This window comes from Lithobates pipiens, unplaced genomic scaffold (assembly GCF_037356315.1).
Source record: "Lithobates pipiens isolate NorthernLeopardFrog02 unplaced genomic scaffold, aLitPip1_a1.2 Scaffold_23, whole genome shotgun sequence".
In the NCBI taxonomy this organism is placed as follows: Eukaryota; Metazoa; Chordata; class Amphibia; order Anura; family Ranidae; genus Lithobates; species Lithobates pipiens.
Genome location: NW_027507785.1, coordinates 74,787,746 through 74,807,030, shown reverse-complemented (window position 1 = coordinate 74,807,030; position 19,285 = coordinate 74,787,746). Strand labels below are relative to the sequence as shown.

The window sequence follows — 19,285 nt, the reverse complement described above, 5'->3', positions numbered from 1 at the left end:
TGGGGTAAAATACCCTTTATTGAAATTTATTGCACACAAACACAATATAATACCCATTTTTTATTTTTTTTGTAAAATATAAAAGATGGTGTTATGCCAAATAAATAGATACCAAACATGTCATGCTTTAAAATTGTGCCTGCCCATGGAATGGCACCAAACTATGGTACTTAAAATTCTCCATAGGCGACTCCTTAAAGAGGAACTGCACCTTTTAAAAAAAAGATTAAAAGCCAGCAGCTACAAATATTGCAGCTGGTGACTTTTAATATATTGACCCAGGGTCCAGTGATGTCGGCGGCAGATGACGAGCAATCGTTCGTCTCTCTGCTGCCCCTCTGCCATCCTCTGTCAGGAAATCGGGAAGTGAAGCATTGCGGCTTCACTGCCCGGTTCCTTACTGCGCATGCGCAAGTCTACTGGTCCCCGCTGTGTCCTGGGAACTGTGTGTTTCCCAGAACACAATGGGGGGGGGGGCATCTGCGGCGGTCTTGTCCCGGAAGTGGGTGCAGATACCTGGATTATCCAGGTAACTGCACCCCCCTCCCCCCTGAAAGGTGCCGATTGTGGCACCGGAGGGGGGAGGGATCAGATGAGCGGAACTTCCACTTCAGGGTGGAGGTCTGCTTTCAATACCTTTACAGGTTACCAATTTAGAGTTACACTGGAGTGTGGAAAATAAATGTATTTAATTGTACAAAACATATATCAAAATAAGACAATATATATAGACAATACATAGAAACTTCTAAGTGTGGCACTGGTGTGGAAGGTCTGTGGAGAACTGGGCTGTGAACTGTGTTAAATGTCCGCAGGAGGGTTTGCGGTTTTGTCCACGCCACTTATGACTGCCCACTTATAATGACTGCCTTACCTGCCAGTATATGCGGATAGTTTTACATATAGGTTTTTGCCCTTTGATCCCAGCACGCATACAAGCACTGTACCCAGGTTAGGATGCGGTGTCTCTTTGATGCTATTGGGGATCTTCTATCCTCCCTTAACATGTCTCTTAGTCATTCATATACATTGTGAGTCGACCATTGGAGTGCTGTGTGTGGGGAGCCGGATGCGAGGCTGCACATTTCCTATTTTTAACTTTGTGGATGCTTACGTTCTTTTTTGTCAATGTGTACAATATACTAATCTCTCCAAAAAGAACCCTGATGAAGGAAAAGGTTTCTCCGAAACACGTCTGGTTCAGGGAGATGTGTTCATTTATCATTGACGGGTTTTTATTCTGTATCCACGCTTAGAATTTTCTATGTATTATCTATATATATTGTCTTATATTGATATATGCTTTGTATAATAAAATACGTTTATTTAAATTCCTTTTTTTGCTTTTTGTGGTAGTGCCTTTAAAGTTCCATATCCAGGGGCATCTCTCCTTTTCCTTTAATTCATGGGATGTGGCACACCCATTCAAAGTTTTCCCTGTCAGATCCCTTTACTACACTGGAGTGTGGTGCAATCACTGTTTACATATGTGTGCAGAACTTATGTATGCGTTCACATTTGAGAAGAAAAAGAAAAGCAAACTCTCAAAGCACAGGTTCCAAATGACACACACCCTTGATAGGCACTCAGGTGCAGGCTCTGCTGGGATCAGAGAACAAACGAATAAGCCTGGGCGGCAGCACTCAGATACAACGCCTTTATTTGATTAAAATCCAAAGTGCAGCAGTCAATCCAGATGGTACAAAAGAGGGGGATGCAAGCAGCTTACATGTTGCACACTTGGATCTGGTGCTTAATCATAGCGTTCACATTTGCACGTAAGCATAGGGTGGTGGAGGGAACAGCGTAGTGGAACAGCAAGCAGGATCTGGAGCCAGAAGGACTGTCAGCCAAGCAAGTCTTTAACAGGAACTCAGGAGATAGTCTTTGTGATGTTGACCAAGGTGACGGCAGAGATCATCTGGGCTGGATGGCTTAAGCAGGCAGGACTGACTAGCAGGATATCATCAACAGTTGAGTCACTGGGGAGAGATGGGAGCTGGCAATTAGCCGACAGCTGAGCGGCCAGCCCAGAGAAGGAAGGGCTGAGCCCAGCCCTGACATTAGTGCATAGGCACAGCTGAGATGTGTACTTAGCACATATGTACAAGAAAACCTGAATAATAGACTTGCCCACAGATAACATGGCCACATGCAGAAAAAGAATGCATAATAGAAAAGCCTCATTTTTACATGTTAATAATCCATAGTATTATCTATGATGGGGCCTCAGAGGTGGGGTTGTCCACATTGAGAACTCCACATGTAATCGCATCAATAAGAGCACCAAAATAACATCCAAAGCCTTTAAGTGATTTCACAAAAAAAGTAACAGGCAGCCAACTCTGTTTTTGGCTCCTCCTGAAATGCGTTGGCTGCCTTTCATAGAAGCAATAAAAGGATATGGACTCCTAAGATTAATTTTTGTGCACTTATTGGTTTTATTATAAGAAATAAAATCATGATGTTATTCTAAATCTACCCCAGACACAAAAATTAGCAGATTGTTTGTTTTTGTTTTTTTGTGCTTGCAACATAGTAAATGACTGTATTTGATTAGATTAGATTTGATTAGAGTACCTGTAATGATCTGCACTAATAATATTAAGCAAGGGAATGCTGTATCTAATAATGTTGTAGGATATCAGCAGGTTTCCCCCAATTAGGGCTTCCTACACACTCTCCCTACTGTTGGGCTGATACATGAAAAGCAAATAAATAAAAAATCATACCAATAGTAACATAACTCCCAGTTGTCCCTTATCTCTAGGAACAGTCCCTCTTTTGAAACTAAATCCCTCTACCCCTTTTCTGCTTTGATTGTCTCTCTGTTAGATTTGATGGTCCAATAGCACAAAACTTTTCATCTAAACTTCAAATAACTGTATTGATTATTTGCCCTTTGTATAAAGGAACAAAAAGAACAAATGGGCTGCAATTCGCCTGCATTAGGATCACTGATGAACTTATTTCCTTTTTTGTGTGGACTGGGTATTAGGACAAAAAGGACAGAAGTGCCCACAGGAAATAGTATGTACCAATTAAGGTGTATGGGTTTATTCATATGGGGACAGGAAGCCGTACACCATGAAAAATAAGCATACCTCTGAGCCCAGGAATGACAGGTGTTTGCATACAGCCATCCAAACAAATCAAATACAGGCTGCATCTGTACGCTGTGTAAAAGTGCTGAAACCTGCCACTGTGCAAAAAAGAGGTAAATGGCACACAGGGTTCTCAAGGATGCACAGATGGGCTTCAGAATATCAGTTCTGAGCAGAGAAAACCTTTTTTCAGTTTTCTTTAGGATTGCTAATTCCCAGATTGGGTTATGGAGTTTTGGGTTCTGGGCACCTATGTGGCAAATGAGGTTCAATATTGATACATGCTAAGTTATGCACTTAGGGACTAAGAATATGCATGCATCATACATACTAGGTGGAGTAAAACTGGGGGAATCAATGGTGGAGAAGGATCTGGGTGTTCTGGTAGATCATAAGCTTAATAATAGCATGCAATGCCAAGCTCCGGTTTCCAACTTCAGCTTCCAATTCTTTCTTGTATTGAGAGGTATGGACTCCAGAGAGAGATATTATTTTGCCCCTGTATAAATTATTAGTAAGACCTTATCTGGAATATGCAGTTCAGTTTTGGGGACCGGTTCACAAAAAGGATTTCCAAGAACAGGAGAAAGTGCAGAGAAGGGCAACCAAACTGATAAGAGGCATGGAGGAACTCAGCTATGAGGAACTGAATTTATTCTCTCTTGAGAAGAGGAGATTAAGAGGAGGTATGATCAACATGTATAGATACATAAGGGGTCCATATAGTGAACTTGGTGTTGAGTTATTCATTTTAAGGTCATCACAGAGTTCAAGGGGGCACTGTGTTTATAGGATTGAGGGAAAAAAAAGTGAACTGGCACTATTAATCCTACCCAGGAGAGGCACCTCATACCCCACTCTGGATTTTTTGGTTTTGGCTCTATAAATAAGCCCTCCAAAATGAAGAACTCTTGATACATGAAAATAAGGCTTCATGTACTTACTTATCTGATGACTGGGACCTTACTCTGGTGGATATATGAAAGCAACAGTCATGTCTCCCGTTCAGAGGTGATTATACAAGTTCTTGATATCGACAGATGTATCATGATGTCTGATATGTGGTTCACCTTTCCATTCAGTACTTTACTCTGATTGAATCATCCTTACTCCCACTATTAGAATCATCAGTGACCTTGGTTACATTGGAGGTGAGATTTCCTCTTCTCCTCAACCTAAGTGTTGGTTTACTCTCCACCTCTGCAAACTCTGTCTGCAGAATGGAATATTCTTCATCCGTAATTTGTCTTGTGTTGTGTCACCCCATACCTGGTCTCAAAGTTTATCAGCACATACCCAGTATGTTCTGAGGAAGCTATTAAAATTTGTGAAATGCGTTGACAAGAAGGCATGGAGAAGTTCATGGATCCAAATCTTTGATACCTTTACACAGTGTTTTTGTATCCATTACGGATTATAGATACTAGCTTTTTAGATCCATACCTCCATGTCCATTCTATCGGGTATCTATTGACTTTATCAGTTAGTAGGGTGTTTTTTAATGTTATTTTAATCCTTTTTGTAATAAAGATACTATATTTTATAAATGACTGCCTCATAATATGCCCACAAACTCCGCCTTGTTTTGATAAGCGTCTTTAACTCATTCAATCCTTTCTTTACAATTATTGTATGTTGTCATCTTCCTTTTCTATGAAAAAAAAAATGTGTTTTTTTTTGTTGTTTTCTTTTCTTTTGACCTTTTTATTGGTTGAGCTAGATGGATTTTGTGTCTTTTTTCAACTAGACTAACGATGTAACTATGTTCGGGGGCTTCAAAGAGCTTTGGGAGGGACAAAGCCTCTAACCCTGTGTGCATGTTTATCTGGAGACCAGCTGCGTGTATGTGAAGGCCCACAGGATGTCCCCTGCCCAGAGGCAAGGGCATGGGCAAGAATAGTAGAGAGCTGCAAAAGAGAAAAAGGGAGCAAGTGAAGTACAGAATTCTTGTACATGACCACAGCAGTGCTGGAAATTGGTCTGAGGCCTGAGTAGTGACATCGCAAGAAGAAGCAAAGAGGCTAAATATGAACTCTGCTTTTGTGTTGTGACGTGATGGTGGAAACTCCTGTGATGGTAACATTTTGTTTCATTGGAACTTTAAAAATAAAATAAAAGTAGGCCAACAAACCCTAAACAGTATTTCCTGCCTGGAATGAACTCATTGAAAACGTACTCCACTTGCGTGAACCTCCACGAATATCACAGCTGGTAATCGCACATTCAACCATTTTCTTTGTACAAGGATGGATGTGTGCCCCCGGACCCAGACAGTTTTTGTTTGTAGCCACCTATATGCCCTGTACACAATAAATGCTCAAATGTGTGATTACTAGCATACTGCCACAGCCTGTAATTGATTTGTACAGCAGCTGTTTGCAGAAAAAAACAAAAAAAACTGCACTTATGTGTAAACTCAAAATCATAATTGAATTAATGCAATAGTGTGTAACGTAAAATACAAAAAGCAGCAGCTCCATTGAGATATTTTTCACAGTAGATCTTCAATTTCAATATATTAAGCTGCAATGAAAAAAAAAAAAAAATCCAAATATATACCTGTATAAAATGTGCATAGTTTACATATAAATTAAAAATTAAAGTAAAATTCCACATGATGAGAAGTCCTCTGATTTAGTGCTCATATCAAAATCACAACATCGGAGTGGTTGTCCATCAACAATATGTTGAGGAATTTGTGAATCAAAACCGCCACCTCAATGGTAGTAACGTAAACTTGCCAGCTATAAATGACATTCTGATTAAAAAAAGGTCACAACGAGCCCATAGGTTAAAACTGTGTTAGGGTCACAACACGTCTGCTGGCACTCTCCCAAGGGTAACGGGAATCCTTATGGAGATCCTCATTCCAACAGGGCAAAACAAAACATGCTTGGCATAAACTATGGGTGAGAGGTCATACAGCCAATTACCCGTGTGTATTCTCTGTAGAGGATTTGTAAATTTTCTTAAACAAATACCTCTGCTTGCACTTGACCAACTCATCGATTCATTCTTTGCCACGTCATTTCCTTATTCTTTTCTTTTTGGCAGTGGTCCATCACAGAGACTCACCCTTTGTCTGACATAGAAAGGGCTGTTAAATGGGCACTTACTGTGTTTTTTTAAATCCTGTCTGGTCTGATCGTGTGGTTTGGAAATACCTGTAATTTCTGGGTGCAGTGATATGCATGTTTTTCACAGTGTTTTTCTTCATCAATTTGAACGAGCCCTAATAATAAATGAATAGTCTTAAATCAGTTTAGTATCCAGATGAAGATCTGTTGTCAATAAGTTGCAATTGACCAACTTTTGTATTGAAGGAAGAAATTATTTTAAAATAATCTACTTTAGTCAATGTGTTTCATGGCATGATCTATTCTCACGTATTACTTCTCCTCATTTGTTGTAAAAAACTATAATGCCCTGTACACGCGGTCGGACTTTCCGACGAAAAATGTGCGATCGGATCTTGGTGTCGGAAAATCTGATCTTGTGTCGGCTCCATCTGACTTTTTCCGTCGGAATTTCCGACACACAAAGTTTGAGATCTGGATCTAAAATTTTCCATCAACAAAATCCAATCGTTTAAATTCTGATCGTGTGTAGACAATTCTGACGGAAAAAGTGCCACGCATGCTCAGAATACATTACGAGATGAAAGCTATTGGCTACTGCTCTCTTTATAGTCCCGTCATACGTGTTCTACGTCACTGCGTTCTGAACGATCAGATTTTCTGACAACTTTGTGTGACCTTGTGTATGCAAGACAAGTGGCCAAAATCTGATGCATTTTGTCGTTGGAATGTCCGACCGTGTGTCCAGGGCCTTAGTATGCTAAAAACTGTGAACTGTAAGGGCCATTCATACCTTAGCACTGTTCATGTGCATTCAAGGGCCTTCCATTAGGCAACCCATTCTAAAGGAATGTATATATGCATGAAGAAATTGGTCATGCACAATTTAATTTCAAATTAGGGCAATGCAATGCAGAGAGCATAGATCTCTGTGCATTGTGGTGCACTGTAAAGTTTCACAAACAGGGCCCCCCTGACTTGAATTGTATTGTAGCTGTACAGTTTCTCTTTATTTTGTAAAGCATTGTGCTAGCTGTTGGTGCAGTCCCATGTTATAATGGTAACAATAATAAGTGTGTGGATTGGTGCAGTGTGGTGTGGTGGCCAGTAAACACTCTGAGGCCAGTTGCAGCAAACAGAACTGTATTGAAATTGGAGTTTAGTAATGCACAACAAGCCCGACGGGAAGGCAACTTGACTAGGCATGCTCACAGGATGTAACTGCGATGGGTAGAAACAGTATATCTCAGTTGTGCCCACAGCATCTGTCTTGAGGGGTAGAATGCAACCTGACCAGCCCGTACCCAAGTGAGGAGGCTTCCAGGAAGGAAGTTCCCTGCACTTTCCCTTTCACCTACTCTCCCTGATGCTGAGCACTGTCCCTGACAGATGGGTGACTTGTTCCTACTGTAGCCACATGCGAAATGTGTAGAGCCCAAAAGCCAGAGTCTTAATTAAACTCTGTCAGACCCAAGTTGGCCACCAAAGTCACACGGGATGCCAGCATCTATTTGGATACTGCCTTTCTGTGACTGAGGAGATCCTAGAGGAACTAGGTTCCTCTCGACTGCCTCCTCCACCTACATTCCTCCTGTGGATGAGCGCCACCTGCAGTGGAGAGAATAGACTGCATCTACCTACAGGTGTATGGCAACATGCATCTTGAGGTCCAACATAACATGGGTTATTGTTTGAGTGAACCCTAAAAATATTGTGGGGAAAAAAAATCTCCTTAAGCACATTATTCCTTTAATTTGTGTTAGCAATCCTTTTCCCTGTGGTGTTGGTCCCTAGCTCAAAGGACAAGAGAGGAATTGTTTCCTACCTGATCCTTCGCTGGCAAATGGGCTTTTGTAGAGTTTTGAGAAAGCCAAGAATTGATTTCATAAGGGAAAATGGCTGCCACTCCTGCTGATATGGTTCTAAAGCCCCATACACGCTATCAGTTTTTCTGATGAGTTTTTCCTTCAGATTTACCAAAACCATATAATATGAGGTCAATCCTTAGGAGTTTCAATGTGTATGCAATCAGGCAGGCCCTTGCACTACATGGTTTTGGTAAACCTGAAGGAAAAACTCAGCAGAAAAACTGATAGTGTGTATGGGGCTTAACAGATCATTTTTGATGCATTAATAGGTCTGGGTGGGCATTATCAGAAACGTGGCAAGGGTTTGCCTTCTTCCAAAATATTTTGGAAAACTGTCCTTTCCCATCTCAAAAAGTTGTGAGGTATATAATAAGGCATTGGGCAAAGTGAAAATGGTGGCGCAGAACAAGTATGTAGATAAGGAAAGTTAGATATAATTTAGAAGTGCTTTTTTTGCATAAAGTCTCCAAGCTATTGATTCAAAACACTGCCACGTGAGGATGCACATGAGAGCCATGCAACCAGCAGTTTCAGAAGAAGTCAGCAAAGACAGCCTCAATGTGTCTAATGACAGGTTGCCTTTAAAAAAGTTATGGTCACAGACTGTTCATTTACTTCTTTCTGCGTTCTTTTGCTCTTTTTCTTGTATCGTATTGAATATAACTTGAAACCTTCCTCTGTCCCTGTAGTGTTACGACTGGAGGAATTACCAAATGAACCGACTCAGCGCTTCAGAGATGCAGATGCTGGCCAGTCTGAAGAGGCAGCAAAATGAAGAGCTGGAGGAGGAGGGGATGTCACATGGCTTAAGCCAATCGCAAATAGACCATTGTAATGTCAGCATGAGCACCAGCAGTGATGATACAGCCACATGGAACTCCTGTCTGCCTCCGGTATGTGTATCTGTCATATAAATTAAATCTGATCTCCAGACCTTTCCTTCCAAAGGATTTGTACTCCTATCCAGTGCTAAGCTTTACATAGCTCAGAGACACATTACCGCCCTGTCTAGCAGGGCAGAAGAACTGATTTTTCTCTGCTGCAGTTCCTTAACTCTTACAGGTCTTGTCCCTCCTCCAGCCTTTGACTGGACAGTGAAAGAACAAGCAGCAACCCGATGAGCTCCTCTCTCGGTCAATCTGCTCTCTCCCCTTATCAGCTTGGGCCTAGCCTTGTACTTTATCACACACTTGTCTCTACGTGCCCCTCTCCCTCCCCTAGTCTAAACTCTGCTGTACAGGGTTTATAAATGGCTGATATCAAGTCAAATATCTATAATGTATTAATAAATGCAAAATTAGTTTGTTTTTAATATGTTTGAAGGTAAGCTTTAAAAAGCTTAACTATTTCAGCCCTGGAAGGATTTGCCCCCTTCCTGACCAGGCCATTTTTTGCGATTCGGCACTGCGTCTATTTAACTGAAAATTGCGCGGTCATGCAAAATTGTACCCAAACAAAACTTATGTCCTTTTTTCCCCACAAATAGAGCTTTCTTTAGGTGGTATTTGATCACCTCTGTTTTTATTTTTTGTGCTATAAACAAAAAAGAGTGACAATTTTGAAAAAAAACAAAATATTTTGTAGTTTTTGCTATAATAAATATCCCAAAATTAAAACAAAATAAAAATAGTTTTCCTCAGTTTAGGCCGATATGTATTCTTCTACATATTTTTGTTAAAAAAATCATAAGCGTATATTGATTGGTTTGCGCAAAAGTTATAACGTCAACAAAATAGGGGATAGATTTATGTCATTTTTAGTATTTTTTTTTTTTTTACTAGTAATGGCGGCGATTTGCGATTTTTATCAAGAATTCGATATTGCAGCTGTCAGATTGGACACTTTTGACACTATTTTGGGACCACTGACATTTATACAGCAATCAGAGCTAAAATAGCCATTGATTACTGAATAAATGACATTGGTAGGAAAGGGGTTAACACTAGGGGACGATCAAGGGGTTAACTGTGTTCCCTGGGTGTGTTCTAACTGTAGGGGGATGGGACTGACTAGGGGAGGAGAGAGAGCGGTGTTCATACTTAGTATGAACACATGATCTGTCTCCTTTCCCCTGAGCGAACCGTGATTTGTGTGTTTACACACACAGATTCCGGTTCTTCCTCTGTCACGAGTGACTGTGGGTGCCTGGTGGTCAGTGCCCTCGCTAGGCATGCGCATCAGCTCAGGGGACTGGTCTTAAAGCAGCGACTTCCAGCTATGGCGATTTGCCCAGCCGAGCCAACCTGCCACAGTATAACTGCGGCGGCTGGTCGGCTAGTGGTTACAGCTGAAGTAAACCGATAAAAAAAAAAAAAAGCAAAAAAAAAAAAACCTGCAAGACAATAACATAATGTGCTAGCATTCATCGCATACTAGCACATTATGAAATACTTACCTTAGAACAAAGCCCCCACAGCATGCCTGGTCACCGCTGTGGGGGCTGACATGTTCCCTCTGTGCTTCTTCTGGGTTCACAGGCTCCGGCGCTGTGAGGAGTCCCCCACAGGAGGTAGTCCTTCTTTCCAGAAAGGATCTCTGAATTTACGACACAATTCTGCTGATACCGCTGGACCTTCAGAGCACATACACCACTGATGTCAGCGGCTGCATGCAGGTTGAATATCTCCTAAACCATGTAGATATTAATTTTACTTATTATAGGCTTACCTGTAGGTAGAAATTACCAAGCGGGTAAACAACTGCTTTAACTCCAAACTTAGCTTTAAACGGAAAACAAGAGAATGGATCACTGCCACTATACCCATCCCACACTGGGGTTTGGGGGTTTCCTGTCTGCTTCAGGGGTCCCAAAATGAGGACTTATCAATCCAGAGAGTGCTGAAAATCAGTCCTCTTCTCAACTCTCTCCAGACTACCCCTGAACTCCTCATCCTGCATGGGTGAGAACCCCTTAGTACAAAAATGTTTTCAAACCCTCCCCTTTAAAGGACCACAGCCCAAGTAGTGTAGGACCCATACCCCATCTAGTACTATATATATATATATATATATATATATACACCTTTTACGTTTTTATCCAGACAAGCAGACCATTTGCTCAGAGGGGGACCCAGCTGTACAGAGGCTCCCTGGGACTTGAGGACCCATGTTTACCAGATGTTGGTTGGCTATGTTCTCCTGTTGTCAACATCTCACTTCTTTGACAGATGATATGCTAGAGATATTCATAATCATGTGCGAGCCATGCTTCTGGATTGTTCTCACACAAGGTCAACATGAAAGAAATATAGTCCCACAAATTGCCACATTTATTCTTGAGCCACAACCTCTATCCTATAGGTGTAAAATTACAACTATGGTTTTTAGCAGCCACTCCCAGTTGGGGTTTTGTAGAACCTTAGGGTTCCTTCAGAAGTTGCTAGGAGTTCTTTGAGCTGTAGCTGATTGACCTCCATTTGATGGTGCCTGCAAAGTTCCAGGACCAACACCTCATGGCATATCCAGCAGCATGACCTCAATAATTTTTTGTAGCTGTCTGCAAGGGTATTCTGACCACCGCTGCAAGGCAGGCCATAGATGGTGCAATTTTCTTTCTCATGGGTTGCAGGAAAGAAAATCACTTGATTATCCCATTAACAGCAGTTATAGCCGCTGGCAATAATCACATGCTGAAATTCCAACATGCTGGTTGTGGATCATCTTGGGTACATTCAGCCTGCCCAAAGATGGTTTGAATCTCAGCCATTCTCTGCTGAACCAGCCGAGTTTCGAACCATCTATGGCCGGCTTAAGAGGGGGCTTTCTTCCAACTGACCATCAATGCAGTGGAATTTTTCCCCTCAATAAGTTGGCTTTAACAAGAGTTCCCTGAGACATGAAAATTATTTTATGGGTACCTTTGGGGTAAAAAGGTTGAGAAAGGCTAGTTTATAGGATACAGATTATTTTCTTTGTATGTTTTAATACTTATTGGATCTTAACTTTTTGAGCACCAGAATAAGTTGTTTGTTGGCCAGAGGTGTTTCTGTCTGTAAACTCTGCAGCACTGATAATAGCCTGCGCTATTCAGAATGCAGTCGTTTGCTTTCAGAAATAAGCAGATTGATGTTATTATCAAGGTGAGGTGACACTCCAGGTAGGAATGCTAATGCTGAGAAGTTAATGGAGTCTGTATAGCTAGAGGCCCTGCCTGTGATTGAAACATCTGTGTTGTAGCTGACATGTAACCATTCATAAAACATCAATTCATTCCTGTCGTACCTCTGTTGCCATGCAAGCATTGGCTGGAAATCAAATACATGGAAAGGAGGCTAAGGTGGCCAAGAACCTTCTCTTGCACCCAGGTCCTCAGATAAGGGAAGGACCCCTTAGGCTATTGAAGCTGTTTTTCAGTAGCTGCAGTTTTCCACTTGTTTCTAATAATGTTTTCTATTCTTTTTTTTTTTTTGATCTTTAGTACAAAAACCTAAATTAATCAAATAAAAAATAAAAAATAAGTAAAGAAAAAGTATTTCCATCTATAGTATAAGTTTAGTTATCTTTTATAATAATTCTTTCCATTTTTACCTATCAGCAATTTTTTTTCATCTTAAAGTGAAGGTGATTGCTTCATATGCCCACTGTACCTATCAGTGTCTTCATTCTGGGGGGATTATTCTGGGTAAGTCTATAATAGAAAATGAATGCAGCCACCACATGATTGATAAAACTGCAATATATGACTTTTTTGGTTTTGGGTTTAATACTGCTTTGAAGTCAGGGAATGATGTGAATGTACAGTAAGTAAAGCACTGCGTAAATTGTTGGCACTGTATAAATACCTATAGTAAATAAATATCAGAAAAAATTCCCTCCCTGCCTCCTGCTTCAGCACTAGGTCACCATGCGCCAATCACTTATTCAACAAACCAATCACCACTCTCTAAATATTGGATATTTTTCTTCCAGTACCCAGGTGTACTATTAAGGATCAGGTAATCTGGTGTTCAATATGTAATCATTACCAATCCTAGGTATTACATAGATAGTATATGTAACGCACTACTTCCTTGGGAGCTGCAAAGTTGTTTGTTTTTCCACTGGCCATCCCAGACACCTGAAGCTACCCTGACTAGTGTAGTCTGAATGTTCCCCTTATATTATTCCTTACCCATACCTTCCCCTATTAGAAACGAGACCACACCATAGGTTGGAGTAAACTGGCCACAACAGCCTTTATTAAACATAACTCAAAATTCACTCCAATAACTTGTAAATATGAAAATATCTAAATATATATAGATATATAAATATAAATAACTTTATTACCATTAAACCACATTAAATAACATTAACTGCCCATTCTGGTGATCTCTGACGGTGACCCCACTTAAGACAATACCAAATCACTGCGGTACACCTCACCAACTTCCCAAAGGCCTCCACCTGTGACCGGTCGGAGACAACTTCCGCCAGTGAACATAACCGTATTCCCTCCAACGTTCAGGAATACCCAGAGGGGCCGATCGTTAGATGAGCCCCCCACACCCTCAGATCCCTTCTGAGTACCTGTCTACCGTCAGAAACCACCAGAAAACACACCGCCAACACAGGAAAACCTTCAGCTGCCGTGACAACCGACGAAACCTGCAAAAGAAGAAAAGACCAGCAACAAACGACACAACAAAACAAACACATAACATTAGGGCGGGAGGGCGGGAAAAACTGCCTCCTCTGTGTCACGCTGGGATCCGAATGATCCCCTAAAGCCACACCCCTCCCTTTTATATGACCCCTCCCCTACACTGAACTTGCTTCCTGCAAACCTTTTTCCTCAGCTCCACCCATAAAGCTTAACCCTCTGTGTCCCTCATCCACACTGTCATGTCCAGCACTCCTTATATCATTGCATTCATAATCCGTGCTTCTCTTGACTAGTGTAGTCTGAATGTTCCCCTTATATTATTCCTTACCCATACCTTCCCCTATTAGAAACGAGACCACACCATAGGTTGGAGTAAACTGGCCACAACAGCCTTTATTAAACATAACTCAAAATTCACTCCAATAACTTGTAAATATGAAAATATCTAAATATATATAGATATATAAATATAAATAACTTTATTACCATTAAACCACATTAAATAACATTAACTGCCCATTCTGGTGATCTCTGACGGTGACCCCACTTAAGACAATACCAAATCACTGCGGTACACCTCACCAACTTCCCAAAGGCCTCCACCTGTGACCGGTCGGAGACAACTTCCGCCAGTGAACATAACCGTATTCCCTCCAACGTTCAGGAATACCCAGAGGGGCCGATCGTTAGATGAGCCCCCCACACCCTCAGATCCCTTCTGAGTACCTGTCTACCGTCAGAAACCACCAGAAAACACACCGCCACAGCCCGAAAGGGTGACCCCCTCAACCTTGAGGGCCACCCCACACCCTAAGAGCTATTTTGTATACCCTCCTGCAGACCCAATGACCAAAGGTCAATACCCACGTCAGACCCCCATCCTGGTTTTGTTGATGCTTACCATGGACCTAGCCCACCTCCACACCGATCTGCCCGCAACGACCTACCAAACCAAGATGGTACCCGGGAAGCGGACTCGTAAGTGCAAAACATCCGCCCTAACATCAGCTAAGATGTCCCTTTCCTTCCGTATGCCCAGGTCGTTGCCCCCTGCGTAAATGACCAACACATCCGGGGGCCTGTCCCTCATTGCAAAGCGCTCAACTTCCTTCATCACACGCTCCCACCGCATGCCCGGGAATCCCAACCACATCAACCTAGCCTCCCCCCAGGAATTCCCAACGGCCCGCCTGCCGGCTGAGCATCACCTCTCCCGGCCCCCCAGCACACGTCCGAGTGCCCTAGGATCCAAACGAGGCGTGAGGAACCTCCATCTGGAATAAAAAACATAACACAGAACACATAACAACCAACAAACGTAATATACCATAACACCTGTAACTCCCAACCCCATACTGCAAAACACTCCCAGCCGCGCCCCCACTCACCCCAGGATCAACTGCGGCCGGACATACGAACGGAACCTCTTAGATTCCCAACGACCGATCCGGCGAACAATCGCCTCAGCCAGCCCACATCGGGCCGCCTCAGTGGCCGCCCCAATACGGAAGGAGTGCGACGAGTACTCCCGGTCGTCCAAACCCACAGTCCGCAGGCACCGTTGAAAACTGACACGAATTGCAACCTAGAGAGAAAAGAGCACCCCGCATGCAGCAAGAAAGGCCCCCCCCCCCTCCAGCCGCACCGCCCGAAAGGCCCTTACCGCCACCACAGGGCCCACTGCCGAGCCTGGCAAGGCAAACAGTATAATCACCACTCCCCTGCCCAGCTGGTCAGGCTTGGACCTCCGCCACCGTATACTCACCCGATCAGCAGCCACCTGTACATCCTGATCCAACAGCCCCACAGCACCCCGTTTAAACCGACACACCAACTCCCCAGTCCCAAACGCCCCATAAAACGCCAATGAAAAAGCCGCTGTGAACAGGATGGCCTTGTAAGCGGAAGAACAAACTTCCACAAGCCGGGAACAAATCGCCACCAAGTTATCACACTTCACCAGCCTGTGCGCCTCCCGACCTTTCCGTTCCCTCCTATACCCCTTCAAGGTTTGCCGCACCCAAAAAGCCGCATTCCCGTCCGGCTTTCCCCACAGCTTAAACAAAATGCCAACCCCGCCAATTTCCGATCAATCGACGCAGGTGCCAATCCCATCTCAATGTTCCGTGCCACCCAATACAGCCCCAACCAGCGCTGGTCGGAGCCCCGACCAACCGCTCCAACTCAACCATTCTGACCACACCCTAGAATAGGCCGCCCACGTGGACTCACTCAAAGACCCCTGAATCCAACCTGCGGCGACTACAAGGGCATCCCCCACATCCACCCAGGGCAAGACGCCCTAGACTCCTCCGTTCTCGGCGCCAGATCCCGGAACTCGTCCCACTGAAAACGAGAGAGCGAGTTAGCCAAAGAATTCTCCACCCCAGGTATGTGCACTGCCGAAACGTAAACATTGAGCCGTAAGCACCGAAACACCAGCCGCCGTAGCAGCCAAATGGTTGAGGACCTGAACCACCCCCATGCCGTCTCAACTAATGCGCAACTTCATATTACGGAACTCCTCCCCCCACAGCTCCACTGCCAACACCACCGGGAATAGTTCAAGCAGAACCAGGTTGCCCAACAACCCCGCCACCTCTCAAGATTGCGGCCAAGGGTCAGCACTCCACCGTCCCCGAAAATACGCCCCATAACCCGCCGACCCAGCCGCGGCAGCGACCAATTCCACATCGAAATTGCTCGCTGGCCCCGACATCCACATGTCCCGCCCGCTACAAGAGGCTAGGAATTCACGCCACGCCCGCAAGTCTTCCCTGTGTTCCTTCCCGCAGACGCACAAAATGGTTAGGCACACTCACCCCAGCCGAGGCTGCCGACAGCTGTCTGCAGAACACCCGCCCCCATAGGGATGATCCGGCAAGCAAAGTTAGGCTAGCCCAACAGAGACTGCAGGGCCCTCAACCGGACCTTCTACTATCCTTGCATCTCCACCAATTCCATTCTCAGATCAAGTAATTCATTCTCGGGCAATCGACACTCCATTGCCCTCGAATCGATCACTATCCCCAAAAAACTCAAGTCCGTAACTGGTCCCTCTTTTTTATCCCCCGCCAACGGTACCCCGAACTTACCTGCAATGTGCTGCAACGTGGACAGAAAATCGCACCCACACTGGAGGCAGGCGGGGCCCACGCACAGAAAGTCGTCCAAATAGTGGATGACCGACTCCAGGCCCGAAACGTCACTCACCACCCACTCCAAAATGAGCTAAACGCCTCAAAGTAGGCGCAGGAAATGGAACAACCCATGGGCAGGCACTTACTCATATAGAACTGGCCCCGCCAATGGCACCCCACATCTGCCTTGGCCATAAGAGCCCCGCATCCAGAAAGCCTGACCCACCTCACCGCCGCATCAAAAGACGTGTATGAGACCGTACACGCATCAGGGCCGATGAAGTCATTGACCGACCCCCCTTTAGGAAAGGACAAGTGATGAAGCAAGCGAAAATTTCCCAGGCTCTTTCTCAGGAACTACACCCAGCGGGGACACCACCAGGTCGCCCCACGGTTGCACTTCGAAAGGCCCACCCATCCGGCCCAACGCCACTTCCTTGCCCAAGTTTTCGCCTACCACCCCCCGGGTGTACCAAAGCCGATCGCAAGTTCCGGGCCACTAGGGGCACCTCCGCCAATGAACAAGGAATCCTGAAACCGTCCCGAAAACTCCGAAATCAACCCCCGCGCCGCCTAACCATCCGGATACTTACTTAGGAAAGGAAGTATCCTTTCCAGGGTTACCGGCGTCATCCCTTTCGTGAGCAACATCGCCGGAACGCTTTTCTTTCCTGAAACAGCGGGACAGTGCGAGGGAGCACTCGTGCTTAAATCGGCACGCTCTCCCGAATTTACAAGCCCCCCATTAAAGGGCCAGCACACACCCCACTTTTTCCCGGCCGGCAGCCCTGAGGACAACACACTCCCGCCCCCCCCTGAAGAAACGGAGCAGGAGTCCGAGCCGCAGACATAAGCCTCATCCAGAGGCTGATGTCCTTGTGGTCCCAGCGTAGTTCCGGCCGCACCGCTGCCTGGACTGTTCGTCATAACGCAGCCATGCCACCCCCCATACACCCGATAAGCCTCTCCAGTCGCGTCCATACAGCAGAACAACGCCGAGCAATGCTCGGGGTTCTTCTCCCCAATCACCCTAGCTAAGCCAGCGAACGCCTGAAGCCAATTGGAGAAAGTGCGCAGAATCACCGATACCTACGCCGCTCCTCGTTGTCCTTTTTGAACTGTCCGGCTTGACCCTATCCAAGTTGAACTTCTCAAGGGGGAGCAAAGAGAAAATCTCCACATACTCACCCATGCCAATATTCTCCCGCACCTCCTGCTCCAGGCACGCCCCCACCGGGCCCTCGAATCAACATATACTTCGCACCGGGCAGCATCCGCAATCCTGACCACATCGGTCCACGCCCCAGGTTCCGTGACCACTGGGGGGACCCCCGTGCCCCCAGGCCCCATGTCTACCACCCCCCCAGAAGCCGCAGCGGTCGGGGGGTCCACCACCGGCGTGGCCCCGGACCCCCCTCCCCCCGACCCTGGGCCCGCAGCCATCCAGGGACCCACTTGCGGCGCCCCCGAACCCCCGGCAAACTTACCCACCAGGGCCCGCAGCCCCTCCAAGAAGGTCCTGCAGCTGTCCGTGGGCCCCCCCAGGGCGACATGCCATCCCCTTGCCGTTCTGGGATACCGGGTCCCCCAGCAAATCCCCCAAGGCTTCCGTCAGAACCAAAAGATCACGTGACTTACCTGGCCGCACCGGGGCCTTGCCGACAGTCATGGTTTCGTGCGCTGCATGTGAAAATTCCTCCTCCTGCGACAGCTCACCCTCGGACTTGTCCTCCGCGGTGCGCGCTGGGGGCGCCGCCATCCCCCTGGGCGAATCGCAGACCTCCTGGTCCGCGCGTTCAGGCGCATCCCGCAGTGCCTGTGGCCCCCGACCACCCCCGGCATGCTGGTGTCCAAGACCAGCCCTGCCAGGCACCTCGGTGGCTCCCTTCATCCCACCCGCCCCAGCCCGGGAGCTGCGACCCCCCCCCCCCGTGCCAACCCTGCCCCCCCACCGCGCGTGTCCCCATGCTGGAACCCCCAGTCCGAGGATCCCCCCCCTTCCGCTGCACCCCCAAGGCGGCTGGACCCAGAGCCCCCCGCCCGTTCCCCCCCCCCCCGTTCCCGGGTGCCGGCCCGACCCGTAGCCGGCGCCATTTTGCCGCGAGGCCCCGCCCCCCTCCGGTCGGCGGCGCAATGACCACCCGGACCAGGGAGAGCCAGGCACCTTCCTCTTCGCCGGGGGGACCGAGCGGTCGGCCCCCGGGCTCTGCCAGTCACGAGGTGGACGAGGTGTAGGCCCGGGGAAAAAACGCGCCGAAGGCCGAGACCTCCGCGCACGCAGCGGCGCCTCACCTGCATCCCCGACATCCTCCGCGGTGTCCTCCAGGTCCCCGCTTGGTCCCGCAGCCACTCCGCTCCGCACGCCTCCGCCGCCCGTCTCAGCCTCTTGAAAATCACATCCAGGTCGGCCATTACAGAGGAGCAGAGAAAAACTGCCTCCTCTGTGTCACGCTGGGATCCGAATGATCCCCTAAAGCCACACCCCTCCCTTTTATATGACCCCTCCCCTACA

The 19,285-nt window shown here is 46.1% G+C and overlaps 1 protein-coding gene across 1 annotated transcript in view; it reads left to right on the top strand.

Annotated features, from left to right (window-relative positions):
• The window catches only part of CFAP20DC (CFAP20 domain containing), a 490,970-nt gene that overhangs the window by 351,533 nt on the left and 120,152 nt on the right, over window positions 1-19,285 (top strand). The window contains exon 15 of the mRNA XM_077451901.1: window positions 8,739-8,942. Within this exon, the coding sequence (XP_077308027.1) occupies window positions 8,739-8,942 (204 nt within the window). The remainder of the gene's footprint in view (window positions 1-8,738; window positions 8,943-19,285) is intronic.